The sequence below is a fragment of the Fragaria vesca genome, linkage group LG6, assembly GCF_000184155.1.
Source record: "Fragaria vesca subsp. vesca linkage group LG6, FraVesHawaii_1.0, whole genome shotgun sequence".
NCBI classification, from domain to species: domain Eukaryota; kingdom Viridiplantae; phylum Streptophyta; class Magnoliopsida; order Rosales; family Rosaceae; genus Fragaria; species Fragaria vesca.
This window is the reverse complement of record NC_020496.1, coordinates 24,822,030-24,836,897: the sequence shown is the minus strand read 5'-3', so window position 1 is coordinate 24,836,897 and position 14,868 is coordinate 24,822,030. Positions and strand designations below refer to the sequence as shown.

Here is a 14,868-nt window from a genome sequence, read left to right as displayed (position 1 = left end):
AATTAATGTGCTACAATACTGTCAGATATAAAGAGAGACTTATGTTAGTAGAACCAAACGGTACTAGGACTAAAAGTTTTATTGGTTTAACATATATAAATATTAATGTTGGAGAATATATTTCAAACGAGATTAGGATATCCTAGTTGTAAATTTGTAATAGGAATATGTATTTACCATATTGATGTAAGTTCTTATAATTAATCCTCTATATATAGAGTCTCTTATTTATGAACGAAATACAGATTACCCCAAACCCTAGCAACATTAGTCTCAAGAGAAATTTTCAAGATGTCAGACATGCAAGAGCTGGAATTCGCTAAACTAGACATTAATGACAATGGCATGGAGTATCTCCGATGGGTGACTGACATCGAAATTGCTCTTACTGCCCATGGCATAACTGCAACTATTCAGGGATTAAATCCTGATCATCTAGCCAAACTGAGTACGGCAAAGAAAGCCCAAGCACTCAGTTTGATGAGGCGACATATGGATACCTCACTCCCATGGGAGTACATGTCAATCAAGGACCCCAGAGAGTTAAGGGTTGCCCTTGAGGCACATTTTGGCAATATTCAAGACACCATTCTCCCAGACTTGAAGGAGAAGTGGAACGATCTACGCTTCTTGGACTTCAAGACTGTTGCTGAATATAATTCGGAGGCTCTTTGCCTGAAATCGATGCTTCAGTTATGTGGAGAGACAGTCACAGAAAGAGATTTGATTGAGAAAACTCTCTCATCCTTCCCCATCGCTGCATCAGTATTATCACAGCTATATTTATTGGAATACAATTTTCAAAGGATCACGCAGTTTCATCAGCTTATCAACTTGATGTTAGTTGCAGAGAAGCATGATAATGTATTCGTGAACAGCTATAATTCAAGGCCAGTTGGAACTAAGAAGGTTTATACAAAAGGAGAGCGCAAGGAGCAGAACCCTAGGGCTAAGGGAAACTTGAAAGGACGTTTTGGTCCATATAACCGGCCTACGAACAAAAGAAAATCACAATAACAATACACCACCGTGAATGGCAATCAACGCCAACGTGGGAAGAGGAACGCCGGCTGTGGAGGCTTTAGGGATTGTTGCAGATTTTTTTATTAGAGCATCTATTTTACAAGAATATATTTTTTTTTTATCGGATTCAAGAATATTTTCTAATTAAAGTTCTGCGTTTATTGTTAAATGACATTTGATCAGAGTTATTTTTATGGATTAGATTTTTGGTCACAAAATCTTGACACATAGGTGACTCACTTTTTTACGATTTTAAGGTATGTTTCCAAAGTAAAATATAATATACCCCATAAAGAATAATACAAGAAAACTAAACCTAAAAACCAAAAACAGTAAAATAAAGCCACATAAAGTCGTGCGATAAGCCGTAACCAAAATACCCCAAAAGAGATTTGAGACAAGAGATGGAGGATCTAGAACCACACCTTGAACCAGATTTCTCTTCTCCACCAAAGATGTATCATCCATGAAAGAGTCGAGACAACCAAAGAGGATAGCAAATAAAAGCAAAGAACAATAACAGAACTGGAGAATGGTGGTTGTTAAACTCATGCGTGAACACACATACTCGTTTAAATAAGTGATCGATTTTCACTTTTGAAACATGTTAGTGATATATATCAAACTCACGACGAATTGACTCATAGGGTGACTCACTTTATACAATTTGACTCAAACATTTTAAACCCGTTTTATATATGTGATATTTGACTCATTTGAGTTATAATATCAGGATTGTGTCAAAATTTGAAGCTAAAAATTTAACACGCTAAAAATTCAAAGTTTTTACTAAAGAAAGAAGATTTTCAATTTTGGCCAACGGTCGTATTTCATAAATTTTGCCCTCACATAAATCTTTCTTCTCTCTCTCCTAATCAAAGTTTCCACCTTTTCCCCTCTGTCGATTACAAAAGCGTTCCTTTTGGCGTTTAAGCAGCAGAAGCAAACCCATCAATGGCTGAACATTTCTCAGAAACCGGAGGATCCGACCCGGAATACGATTCCGATGATTCGTTAAATGACCCGAGTTACAGCACTCTAGAAGAAACCCATGCCAAGTTCTCAAACCTCTCAGTCAAGACTAAATCCAAGACCCGGTGAGTGATACTGATACCCCCCTTTTGTTTTTTGATGGGTTTTTAAATTTTGGCTGATAATGTATGATTTAAGAGTTGGGATTGAAACGGGTATTGCTGGGTTTGTAGTATTGTGGAGGTTATTGATGTTGAAGAAGAGCCTGATGGGGAGGAGGTGGTTGTGCCTGAGCTTAATCAGATTGATGCTAAAAGCTATGAACATGTCCATAAGATTATTCAAGGTGAGACTTGAAATGTTTTACCCTTTTGAAACAATGCATGCCCAGTTTGAGCATTTTTCACAAACAGAAGACAAGCTGCCATTGTGTGTGTGTGTGTGTGTGTGTGTGTGTGTGTGTCATTAATAATGGTCATGTTCGGTTTTTATGGTGTAGTGATGAAATTTGTGTCTGTCATTGTTTGGTGGCAGACAATCAGATTGAGAAAATGAAAGTGGAGCACTGTAAGCTCTACTTGAGGAAGAATGGGTTGAGACTGACCGGCAATAAGGACACGCTCATTCAGCGGATTAAGGAGCATCTAGAGTAATTTCATTCACTTTAGTATCCTTTTGGAGATGTGTCGTTGTTCCCATCAATTTCTTTTTTATAGTTTGTTTATGTTGTTCAGGATTTTGAATGGTGGAGGTGAGAAGAAGTACCCGGCATCTAGCTTTGTTTTGAATTGTAAAGGTATACCGTATACATGCTAATTTGATAGCAGCTTGTCATTATAATCATTATTGTGTTGACCCTATTGTTAAGTTCTGAAAACAAATGTCCATTGTTCATTCCCTACTGTATAAACTATTAACCCCCCTTAACCACTCTTTATAGAACCATTAATGTTGCGAGTTCCGTTCAGTCAGATATTGTTGTTCTTAATTGCTTTTCATTCCTCTTATATATGGCTTTATGCAGGTGATGCATGCACCGGCGATGTTGTCATGTTCGAACAAAATGTTTATGAAATGTGAGGCCTTCTTTGTTGGCTTTATCTTTGTTTCTTTTGTTAGTTGTAGATATGCTTAAGTGGAAATTGTCAAGTATATGATTAAGTAGTCCTACTTCTAAGTTTGATGCATACAGCCATGTACTGTGTGAATGTGTGATTTACATCTTGTGACATTCACTGTATTAGCTTAAACGATCTGAAATATGTTCTCTTTGATATTCTCACGGAGACGAGAAGTTACAATGAATCTGATGATGATGGGATCAGATAACCAGCCAGCACTGCTACTTACGTTGTTTACGATATTGATATTTACATTGATAATGTTTATTGTTGCAGGTTTGACATAGCATCCAGGAGTGGAAGAGGCCCTCCATGCGGCACAAGGACTGTTGCAGGGCGGATTGTGAAAGAAAGCTATGGTGCTGCCAAACAGCAGCACACATTTACAGTGAGTCAAAGAATCTAATGGTTCTATATAAAGAATACAAGAACAGCACATACATTACCAATTATTTTAGATTGAAATAAATACCAGACAATATTGGTGGGAGTTCATTAAAGTTTTTATTCTTGGTTGCTATTCTGATCAGATTGAAGTACTCTGGAGCAAAGGGGAGAAACCACTCCCTCCACTTCATCCCCTCCTAATCAAGGGTCGGAATCTTTACCGGTTGAAAACTTTGAGACAGGTTTGCTTAAGTAATTTACATTCCTTCGTCACCGTGTGGTTTTCAAATTTATGGTAGCTAATATGTCTTTCCTTAGAGGTGGGAAGATGAAGGGGAGAGGCAGAAAGCTTTGATGGAAAAGCACTTAAGGGGATCTCTAGCTAGGTCTGACAGAGAAACACGCGTCCAAGAGAAAGACATGAGAAAAACGCTAAGGACAAATTGGTATCGACTATTGGATATGATTGCAAGTGACACTAGCTTTTTACATCTATCAGCTTTACTAGTTTCCTAGTATCATTCTGTTATCCTTCACTTCTTTACAAGCATAAGTTCTCTGTACTTGTTCAGGGTTTCAAGAAAGGAGGAGCCAATAAAAAATCAGTCTCAGTTGAACTCAACCTCTACTTTTATATCCCCAGTTCAACCTCATCAATCGTATCCACTTGTTAATCCAGCAAACCTTCATCAATCAGTTGGTCCAGGAAATACAAATAGGGGACGTCATTTGGGATTGTCTACTGATTCTGCAAAACCAGAAACTCTAACTCACCATTTCAAGAAACCAGCCACTCAACCTCGAGATCCACAGTCATGCTTAGTGACTGTAGAGCATGGAAAAGTGACAACTCAACCTCAAGTGAAACAGCATTCACTAATGCAAGATTGGTACTTCAGTCAAGCTTCTCAAAGACAGCCATTAACAATTGTGACCAACTGTCTTCTGACTAGTACACAAGCCCAAAAGCAGGTGTGCCGTCATTATGCTCAGGGCAGATGTTATTATGGTGGCAACTGCAAATTTTCTCATGAAATGAGAGAGAATCACAAAGAAAGGATGGAAGAGAGGCAGCCTTGTAATTATGGAAATAGCTACAATGAGAGGAGGTTCTATAACCCAAATTTGTAATGCTCAAGTCACGGCTCCAGAGCCAAACATGGTGATTGAACATTGGATCAATTTTGATGTGGTATGTTACTATGTGCATGGTGAACAATTTTTGAGTCAAGTCGAAGGAGATCATTCATTTTCTCTCGTTTTTTCTTTTGAAGTCTTCATTTTTAACTGTTTTCTAATAACCATTGTTCAGCTTTTTCAGCTGAAATCCTCCTGTTTGAGTTAAGATTGAATTGTTGGTGAGCTGGTTTTGATCAAAGGTTCCGAGACTGGGCAATAGACTTGGTTGAATTTGGAAAGAGATAAGGAAAGATGGAGAGGATTCTCGATCAAGGCTTCTGCTGGAACATGGGTGGAGAAGGAAGAAGAAAAGAGTCAAAAGACAAAATGAAAAAATAAAAATAAAATCAAAACTAACTGAGTTAGACTCCTGTTAAATTTTGTTAAGTAAAACTCCACGTGTCAGTTTCTTATTGTTGGCACTGGAAAAATCCGGTACGGGTGATTTCATCCCCTGAGAGATGATGTCAGTTTTTTGCCTTGTACTGAAAACATTTTACTGTACCATTATCAATGACTTGGCACCTAACCAGTCGGTCTCAGTACGAGTACAAGCCAACGAAGATTCTCTTCAGATTTGGAATGGACAAATTAAGTTGGCTGCTTTCACAGTCCTCACAAAAGATCTATCATCAATACTGATAACTTCCAACAGCACTTACTTACCATAGAGATAAAGGAAAAAAGGTATATAATTTGCCTCTTCTATCTGAAATATAACACTAGCTTGTTCGATCAAGAAAATATCAGACTATGCAAGGTATAGTGGCTTTCCAGCTCTGAAGAACAAAAGAATATTGGGATTTCTAAATCTTCTGTCACAGGTACTTAGCAGCTTGTTTTTGGTTTAATATAAGCTTATTGGTTACCATATGAACATGAAGGCTCTTACATTACACTTTCTAATGGTAATTAATTTTTTGTTTTGAAAAAGTTCTCAGAAGTTTTTGAGCTAGTTATGAAGTATAAAATTTAAGCTTTTATTTCTGCATTATTTTCTTTAGAACAAAATTTATGAACTAGAAGTCAGTTGTGGGAATGTTTACCAATGTCCCTTTATTTACTTGAGTGCTAATATTAAGACTTCAATGTAACCAGTCAGGTAAGATTCATCAAGCTCGAGAGCTACTGAGTGATATTTGTTCCCTTTCGCTAGTGTTGACATGTTAATGTGATATTTTCATAGATTTCCCAAAACTCAATGATTAGTTGACTAATGTTTACCTTTCAGGGATAAATGGCGTCTGAACCTGTAAATGTCAATGAATTCCAAGAATTGGCTAAACAAGTCCTTCCAAAAATGTACTATGATTTCTATACTGGGGGAGCTGAGGATCAGTTCACGCTAAGAGAGAATGTCGAAGCATTTCGCAGAATCATGTAATGCATAACCGTTTGATGATTAATGTAATATAAAACTCTCTTTAAAAATCACTTTAAATGATATATGTATATATGTGTGTGTTTTGTATCAGGTTAAGGCCTAGAGTTCTGGTAGATGTTAGCAGGATCGATATGTCAACCACTGTATTGGGTTACAAAATCTCAGCACCTATAATGATTGCTCCTACTTCTATGCATCAGTTAGCACACCCTGAAGGTCCAATTAGTCTAGCAAGAGCTTCAGTTGAGATTGGTGAACATCAGACATTAACTTTTAACCTGCTTTTTCAGGAGAGGTGGCCACTGCTAGAGCAGCAGCTGCATCCAACACTATAATGGTACATACACCGCATTTACTAAATTCACAAGTAACTGGGGGTAGGTGTTTTAATTGTAGTGTTTTCCTTCATAGATATTGTCCTACAGTTCTACCTGCACTGTGGAGGAGGTTGCTTCAAGCTGCAATGCTGTTCGGTTCTTTCAATTATATGTGCGTACTTATTCACTCTTGAGCTCATTTCAATTCACTCATCAGTTTTTCATTTATAGCAATCTCTTCTTATGGCACAGATGTATAAGAGACGAGATATATCAGCACAGATAGTTCGAAGAGCTGAAAAAAATGGATACAAGGCCATTGTCCTAACTGTTGATGTTCCCAGAATTGGTAGAAGAGAAGCAGACATAAAGAACAAGTTAGTGTCTTCCAATTTTATTTGTTCTGTTTCTCAAAATTGCAAATGAATGCTCTATATGATGTGAAATTGTAAATAGGATAATGATTTTTTATTTGTAATATCATAATGAATTCTTTTGTGTAACATGCATCATGTCAAACGTTGTTTCGAAATTCCTATCATTGAATGCTGACAAATTTTTTCGCAGAATGATTTCTCCTCAGCTGAGAAACTTTGAAGGCCTTATATCAACTGAACTACTAGACTCTGTGAGTTGTATAGATAACTCTGAAATTTTCATCATATCATGCAAGAATCGTTCCAGCTAGTGACAAATGGTATTGCTTATTTTTTTCATTCTAACACATGTTTATTTATATGCACACTTACCCTACAGGATAAAGGATCCAACTTGGAAGCTTTTGCCAGAGCGTCTCTTGATGATTCTTTGTGCTGGGAGGTATAAGTCAGCATACTCTTCTGATAACATTATCTTTTGCTTCTAGTGACAATATCTGAGTGACTTATCAGACAATTTGTACATATTTTATTCAGTTACTTTTAACTTTCTGTGTAGACTGATTGAAGATAAAAAATAAAAATAAAAAAATAAAAAAATAAATAAAAAGAAGAAGAAGATTGAAGATAAAGCAAATGTCATTTGAGTGCCCAAGTTACCTAGTTTTTTTNTTTTTTTTTTTCTCTGAGAAGGGCCTGTGCTACCAGCTTTTTATTCGTGAGTCCTCAGTTTGAGTGATATTGATCTGCAGGATGTAGTAGGATGGTTGAAATCTATTACAAACTTGCCAATTTTAATGAAGGGTATACTCACTCATGAAGATGGTAAGATCAACTAATGATGCTGCATCTACTCGTATATGTGACTTTGTCATTAGCATTTGTAAATATTTACTCATAATGATGTTTGCAAGAAAAGGTCTAAAAAATGTTGTCTTCCATCCAAATCATGTGGATTGCTTTGTATTTTCTTCAATACTTATTTGACTGGTCATGGAATGATCATAACTTCACAAATCATAATAGTCAGTTGAATAAATCGGCTTGATTCTTGAAGTCAAAGTTACAAAAGGTCTTGTAAAACCTGACATGTTCTCTACCATTTTAGCAAGAAAGGCTGTGGAAGTAGGTGTTGCCGGGATTGTTGTCTCTAATCATGGAGCGCGTCAACTAGACTACACTCCAGCCTCTATTTATGTCCTGGAAGAGGTGGAACTCTATATTTAGTTCATTTAGCTGGTGTAACTTGTTCACATGCACACTAATTTGAGCCATTTTTGAAGCGAGATGGAAACTTGTTTCTTAAGGTTCAGTTAGAACTTATTAGTATGCTTTTTGCTATCATGTAAACTCAGGTGGTTCAAGCTGTTGGAGGGAAAGTTCCTGTTCTTTTTGATGGAGGAATACGACGAGGAACTGACGTCTTCAAGGCATTAGCGCTCGGAGCACAAGCTGTCCTAGTAAACATCTCTAATTCTCCCTCCTACAGTTGTTTGAACATATAGCTTTACAATAAACTGTATAGTAGTTTCTCCTGCCGCGATAGTTAATGTAAATGTTTGAGGTGCAGGTTGGAAGGCCTGTAATCTTTGGCCTTGCAGCAGATGGAGAAGATGGGGTGAGAAAGGTGATGAAGATGTTGAAGGATGAGCTAGAGCTCACTATGGCTCTCTCTGGCTGTCCTAGTGTTCAGGATATTACCAGGAGCCACGTGACAACAGAATGTGAGAGACTCCGCTCCCAGCTTTAGTTCCTTCTTCATATTGCATGCATCAAAATAAGAGATGGACTCATTATCCAATTCGGGAAACTGTAAATGTTTTCCGTAAGTACTGTGTGTTCAGTGTCAACTTGAAATGAACTTGTAACTTACTTAGGTAAGTAAATCATTGTCCTGATCGGCATTGATTTACTTACTATAAGAATTTTCAGGAGCCTTTCTGACACCGATGATGACTCTGGACTTTCTGCATTCCTTGAAGGAGGTGAACAGTTCTAATTAAGAAGCATTTAACTTTGATGTTTGAGTTCCTAGACCTTTGAGTTAAGATGCTTTGAATAAGTTATATTTATGAATTAAATTCAGTTTACCCCTATGAGGTTTGGGAGTAACTTCATGTTAATCCCTATACTTTCAATTTCACCAGTTTACCCCTTAAACTTTTGAATTTTCTTCAAGCGTGACCAAATGTCCTATATTCTGTCCAAATCGGACTTTAACTGCTGATAATTTTAACCTTAACTGTGAGGTCATTATCTAGAATTTGGGCAAATCAGACCTTATATGTCCAAATCGAACCTTAACTGTTGATAATTAAAAGTCAATTCAAACGGAATATGAGAATTTGGGCACGGCAGACAAAAATTGAAGAGTTCAAGGGGTAAACTGATGAAAATAAAAGTGTAGGGACTAACATGAAGTCACTCCCAAACCACAAGGGGGTAAACTGAATTTAATTCTATATTTATTTATTCAGTTATTTAGTCTTTTAGTTTTCCCTAGCCTTTCATATAAAAGGAGGGTTAAGTTTTTGTTGTATTCGACCAAGTTTTTATCATAAATATAATCTAAGTTGGAAAAGAAGTTCTTCCCAATTTTCTATCAAACTCTTACCTCTAGGTGGATTCCTAAGAGTGGCGAGTTTTGCTCTTATCTCCTTGGTGGATTCTAAGGAGTGGCGAGCGAGTTCAATCAGTTTGTTTATCTATCATTTCCCCTCAGTAAATCCCGGTATCAGTTCTACTATCAGAGCACCGGATGGCTGGGCGTCGTGGTGCAGGACGTGGCCGCGGTGGTCGCCGAGCACAGAATGATGATCTTGATCATGACTTTGAGATCGAAGAACTCAAGCGTCAAGTGCAGGAACTGCAAGAGCAACTGGATCAACTTAATCTTCGTGGTTCAAAAGATGAAAGGTCTAGTGGAAGTGCAGAAGGAGAAAATCCTTTCCACCAAGATCCAAGTCAAAGTTCCGGCAGTGAAGATGCTTCCCCTCGTCATCCTTGAAGAATTCAGAATCGCCGACCAGATTTTGACATCAAGGTTGACATTCCAGATTTCGAGGGTCGTTCACAACCTGATGAATTTATTGATTGGCTCCATACTGTAGAAAGGATTTTTGATTTGAAGGATGTTGCAGAGCACCGCAGGGTGAAAATTGCTGCTGTGAAATTGAGAAAACGAGCCTCCTCATGGTGGGAGAAACTCTTGAGGCAGAGAGAAAGAGACGAGATATATCAGCACAGATAGTTCGAAGAGCTGAAAAAAATGGATACAAGGCCATTGTCCTAACTGTTGATAGTCCCAGACTTGGTAGAAGAGAGGCAGACATAAAGAACAAGTTAGTGTCTTCCAATTTTATTTGTTCTGTTTCTCAAAATTGCAAATGAATGCTCTCTATATATATGATGTGAAATTGTAAATAGGATAATGATTTTTTATGTGTAATATCATAATGAATTCTTTTGTGTAACATGCATCATGTCAAACGTTGTTTCGAAAATCCTATCATTGAATGCTGACAAAGGTTTTCGCAGAATGATTTCACCTAAGTTGAGAAACTTTGAAAATTGCTGCTGTGAAATTGAGAAAACGAGCCTCCTCATGGTGGGAGAAACTCTTGAGGCAGAGAGAAAGACAAGGAAGAGGCAAGATTGTGACTTGGCAGAAGATGAAGAGGGAGTTGAAGAGAAAGTATTTGCCAGAAGACTATCGACAAGATAACTTCCTCAAACTGCACAATTTCAAGCAGAGGGAGATGTCAGTAGAAGATTTTACAGGAGAATACGAAGATCTCATGATTAAATGTACGTGATCTGGCAGAACCTGAAGAACAAACTATAGCTTGGTATCTTGCAGGTCTGAGACCCGAGATTGGTAATGTGGTTCAATTGCAGCAATATTGGACTTTCAATGATGTTTGTAAGTTGGCACTTAAGATGGAAAAACAACAGAAAGGAGCGCGGGGAGGAAGCTTTCGGTACTCTGGACGTGATGCCTCAACCAGCAAAGAGAGTGAGTCTTATTCCAAGGAGTCCAAGGTGTCACCCACTGTCAAGCCTTCAACTAAGGCCCCCTCCAAAAATGAAAGTGGATCCAGCCAGAAGCAGCAACCTAGTTCTTCAAGTATTAGCTCACGGCGGCGTTTCAAATGCCAAGGTTTGGGACATATTGCCTCAGAATGTCCTAACCGCAGGATTGTGTCTCTTGCGGAAGAAGTTGAGCAGGATTCTGAAGAAGAAGGATATTCACCGGAGACAGAGAACCTATTTTTGTTGAAGAAGTTACATATGGGGATCAAGGTGAAAGCTTGGTGGTACGCCGTAGCTCAAATACTTCTCTTGCAGAAGAAGAAGACTCGCAACGAAACAATCTTTTTCATACAAGATGCACTGCTCGTGGGAAAATCTGTGAAGTTATTATAGATGGAGGAAGTTGTGAAAACGTGATTGCTACCACCATGGTAGAGAAGTTGAATCTAAGCATAGAGAAACACTCGCGGCCTTACAAGCTTTCCTGGTTGCGAAAGGGTAATGAGGTACGAGTTGATCAAAAGTGTCTAGTCCACTTTTCAATTGGTCTAATTTATAAAGATGAGGTTTGGTGTGATGTGGCCCATGGATGCTTGTCATTTGTTACTTGGCAGACCATGGCAGTATGACAGGAGAGTTGTACATGATGGGTACAAAAATACTTACACTTTTCAGAAAGATGGTGCAAGGATTACTCTTGGTCCTGTAAAAGAAACTGAGGTTTCAAGGAGGTCCATGCGTGACAAGCAAGTTGAAGCTGATCAAAAGGAGAGAAGTAAAATTTTGTTGTCAAGAGCAGAATTTCTTGAAGAACTGCAGGGAGAGAGTGCAGTTTTTATGCTGGTGATCGTAGAAGCTTCCCGTGACTCCACAACACCCTCACTGCAGCTACAGAGGATGTTTGAAGAGTTACAAAGGCAGGTGGATGAGCAAATGTCTAAAGGCTTAATAAGAGAAAGGATGAGTCTATGTGCCGTACCAGCTTTGCTTGTTCCTAAGAAAGACGGATCATGGCGGATGTGTGTGGATAGCCGGGCAGTTAACAAGATTACAATCAAATACCGATTCCCAATTCCTCGGCTTGATGATCTTCTTGACCAGCTGCATGGTGCAACTATCTTCTCCAAAATTGATCTGCGAAGTGGTTATTATCATATTCGCATGAGGCCAGGAGATGAATGGAAGACTGCTTTCAAGACACGAGATGGTTTGTATGAATGGATGGTAATGCCCTTCGGATTGTCTAATGCCCCAAGCACGTTCATGAGGCTCATGAATCACATCTTTAAGTCTTGTATTGGTCGATATGTGGTTGTCTACTTTGATGATATTCTCATCTACAGCAAAGACCAGACTTCTCATCTTGAGCAGTTACATCAAGTGTTGCAGACACTGTGGGAACAAAAGTTGTTTGTGAACCTAAAGAAGTGTGAGTTTCTAGCCTCCCAATTAACCTTTTTGGGATATGTTATTTCTTCTGAAGGTATTGCAATGAATCCAACCAAGGTTGAAGCTATTGTCAATTGGCCTATTCCTGCAACACTTCATGACATCAGAAGCTTTCATGGCTTGACGTCATTTTACCGGAGATTCATAAGAGGGTTCAGCACCATCATTGCCCCAATCACAGAATGTTTGAAAGGAGGAAAATTTCAGTGGAATGCAAAAGCTCAACAGAGTTTTGAGTTGATTAAGAAAAAGATGAGAGAGGCCCCAATCTTGGTGCTTCCAGATTTCAACAAGGTGTTTGAAGTGGACTGTGATGCTTCCAATGTAGGCATTGGCGCTGTACTCAGTCAAGAGGGTAAGCCAGTTGCCTTTTTCAATGAAAAACTAAATCTTTCCCGCACCAGGTACTCCACTTATGATAAATAATTTTATGCAATTGTGCGAGCTTTAAATCACTATAGGCATTATCTTATTTGTAAGGAGTTTATTCTTTTTACTGATCATGAGGCTTTGAGGTTTATTAATGGGTAACACAAGTTGAATAACAGACATGCTAAGTGGGTGGAATTTTTGCAAGCCTACACTTTTCATATTAAGCATAAGTCTGGGAAGATGAATCAAGTAGTAGATGCTTTAAGCAGGAGACACTCCTTTCTGAGTACCGTTAAAGTTACGGGGTTTGAAATTCTCAAGGAGCAATACCCAGAAGATCCATTCTTCAAGAAAATTTGGGATGAATGTGCTAAAGGTCATGTTGGCTCTTATCTACTGCAAGAAGACTATCTTTTCAAAGGAAATAGACTGTGCATTCATGAGGGGTCACTGCGACAGAACATACTTGCTGAAATACATGCAAGAGGTTTAGCTGGGCGCTTTGGTAGAGATAAAACTCTTTCCTTGGTTAAAGAAAATTTTTATTGGCCTCACTTGGAGCGAGATGTCACACGACATGTAGGAAGATGCAGGACTTGTCATTTGGCCACGACCCACGGTCTGAATACAGGACTGTACACTCCTCTACCAGTTCCCACAGCTCCTTAGGAAGATGTTAGCCTTGATTTTGTGACAGGTCTGCCCCGGACTCAGAGGAATAAAGATTCAATCATGGTGGTGGTTGATAGATTTTCAAAGATGTCTCATTTCATACCTTGCAACAAAACAAATGATGCCTCTCACATTGCTGATTTGTACTTCAAGGAAGTTGTTAAACTTCACGGCATTCCAAAAACCATTACTTCTGATCGAGATTCAAAGTTTGTTGGGCACTTTTGGCGTACTTTATGGAGAAAGTTGGGAACCAAGCTACAATTCAGTTCCTTTCATCACCCTCAGACTGACGGACAAACTGAAGTTGTCAACCGCAGCCTTGGAAACTTGCTGAGAAGTTTGGTGGGAAAGAACCTGCATCAGTGGGATATGATATTGGCACAAGCTGAATTTGCTTACAATAGGTCTCCTAGCCAAACAACCAGCACCAGCCCTTTCTTTGTTGTTTATGGCAAGAATCCTATCAACCCTTTAGACTTGGTTCCTCTTCCAACAACAATTCAGTTTAGTAGTGATGCTGCAGACCATGCCAAGTACATCAAGCAGTTGCATGAATAAGTGAGAAACAACATACTCAAGAAGAATGCTCGGTATCAAGCTCAAGCCAACAAACACCGGAAGCCAGCTATTTTCAAAGAAGGAGACTTGGTGTGGATTCACCTTCGTAAAGAAAGGTTTCCTAGAGGACGATATGGTAAGCTGAAGCCTAGAGCTGATGGTCCTTTTAAAGTCATCCAACGCATCAATGACAATGCTTACAAGATTGAACTCCCTGGAAACTATGGTGTCCAAGTAACTTTCAATGTGGTGGATCTTTCGCCATATTGTGAGGATGATTATGAAGAAAACTCAGTGACGAGTTCATGCGAAGCGAAAGCGAATGACACCGATGATGACTCTGAACTTTCTGCATTCCTTGAAAGTGGTGAACAGTTCTAATTAAGAAACATTAAGAAGCATTTAACTTTGATGTTTGAGTTCCTAGACCTTTGAGTTAAGATGCTTTGAATAAGTTATATTTATTTCTTCAGTTATTTAGTCTTTTAGTTTTCCCCAGCCTTTCATATAAAAGGAGGGTTAAGTTTCCGTTGTATTCGGCCAAGTTTTTATCAGAAATATAATCTAAGTTGGAGAAGAAATTCTTCCCAATTTTCTATCAAACTCTTATCTCTGGGTGGATTCCTAAGAGTGGCGAGTTTTGCTCTTATCTTCTTGGTGGATTTTAAGGAGTGCGAGCGAGTTCAATCAGTTTGTTTTATCTATCTTTTTCCCTCAGTAAATCCCGGTATCACTTTCTAATGGGAACCACTAAAATAACGACTAGTTGAATAACCAGCTAGCCTTTCAAATAAGAACATGTACATGACTTTTTCCTTTCTTCTTGAATACTTCTTTTACTTGGCATGAGTCACACATGACACTAGAATTGATCAATTATTATAACTCTCTCAATGAGTATCAGGCTATCAGCAAACGATGCCAAACTTGGTCTCTATCTTCTTCTGTATCAGTCCCCACATTCTGAAGCAATACTTGTTTTATTACGAAATTATTACGAAAGCAACGACATCCTCAGAAAA

General features: G+C 38.5%; 3 protein-coding genes across 3 annotated transcripts; all 3 read left to right on the top strand.

The window, feature by feature from the left end:
* Window positions 1–291: 291 nt before the first annotated feature.
* On the top strand, window positions 292–1,017 carry LOC101314781. The gene has a single exon (XM_004305716.1). The coding sequence runs from the start codon at window positions 292–294 to the stop codon at window positions 1,015–1,017; it is 726 nt and encodes a 241-aa protein (XP_004305764.1).
* A 960-nt stretch (window positions 1,018–1,977) lies between these two features.
* LOC101314492 (zinc finger CCCH domain-containing protein 62-like) lies at window positions 1,978–4,752 on the top strand. Its single transcript, XM_004305715.1, has 9 exons — window positions 1,978–2,120; window positions 2,229–2,341; window positions 2,530–2,644; window positions 2,730–2,791; window positions 3,020–3,071; window positions 3,393–3,504; window positions 3,647–3,745; window positions 3,822–3,949; window positions 4,076–4,752. Exons 1-9 carry the CDS (start codon window positions 1,978–1,980, stop codon window positions 4,632–4,634), a joined length of 1,383 nt encoding a protein of 460 aa, XP_004305763.1. The 3' UTR covers window positions 4,635–4,752.
* Window positions 4,753–5,919: 1,167 nt separating this feature from the next.
* LOC101307515 (peroxisomal (S)-2-hydroxy-acid oxidase GLO4-like) lies at window positions 5,920–8,810 on the top strand. The gene is made up of 11 exons (XM_004303670.1): window positions 5,920–6,062; window positions 6,158–6,282; window positions 6,357–6,403; window positions 6,478–6,555; window positions 6,636–6,760; window positions 6,951–7,011; window positions 7,140–7,202; window positions 7,513–7,585; window positions 7,869–7,969; window positions 8,116–8,220; window positions 8,331–8,810. Exons 1-11 carry the CDS (start codon window positions 5,920–5,922, stop codon window positions 8,508–8,510), a joined length of 1,101 nt encoding a protein of 366 aa, XP_004303718.1. The 3' UTR covers window positions 8,511–8,810.
* Window positions 8,811–14,868: the final 6,058 nt, after the last annotated feature.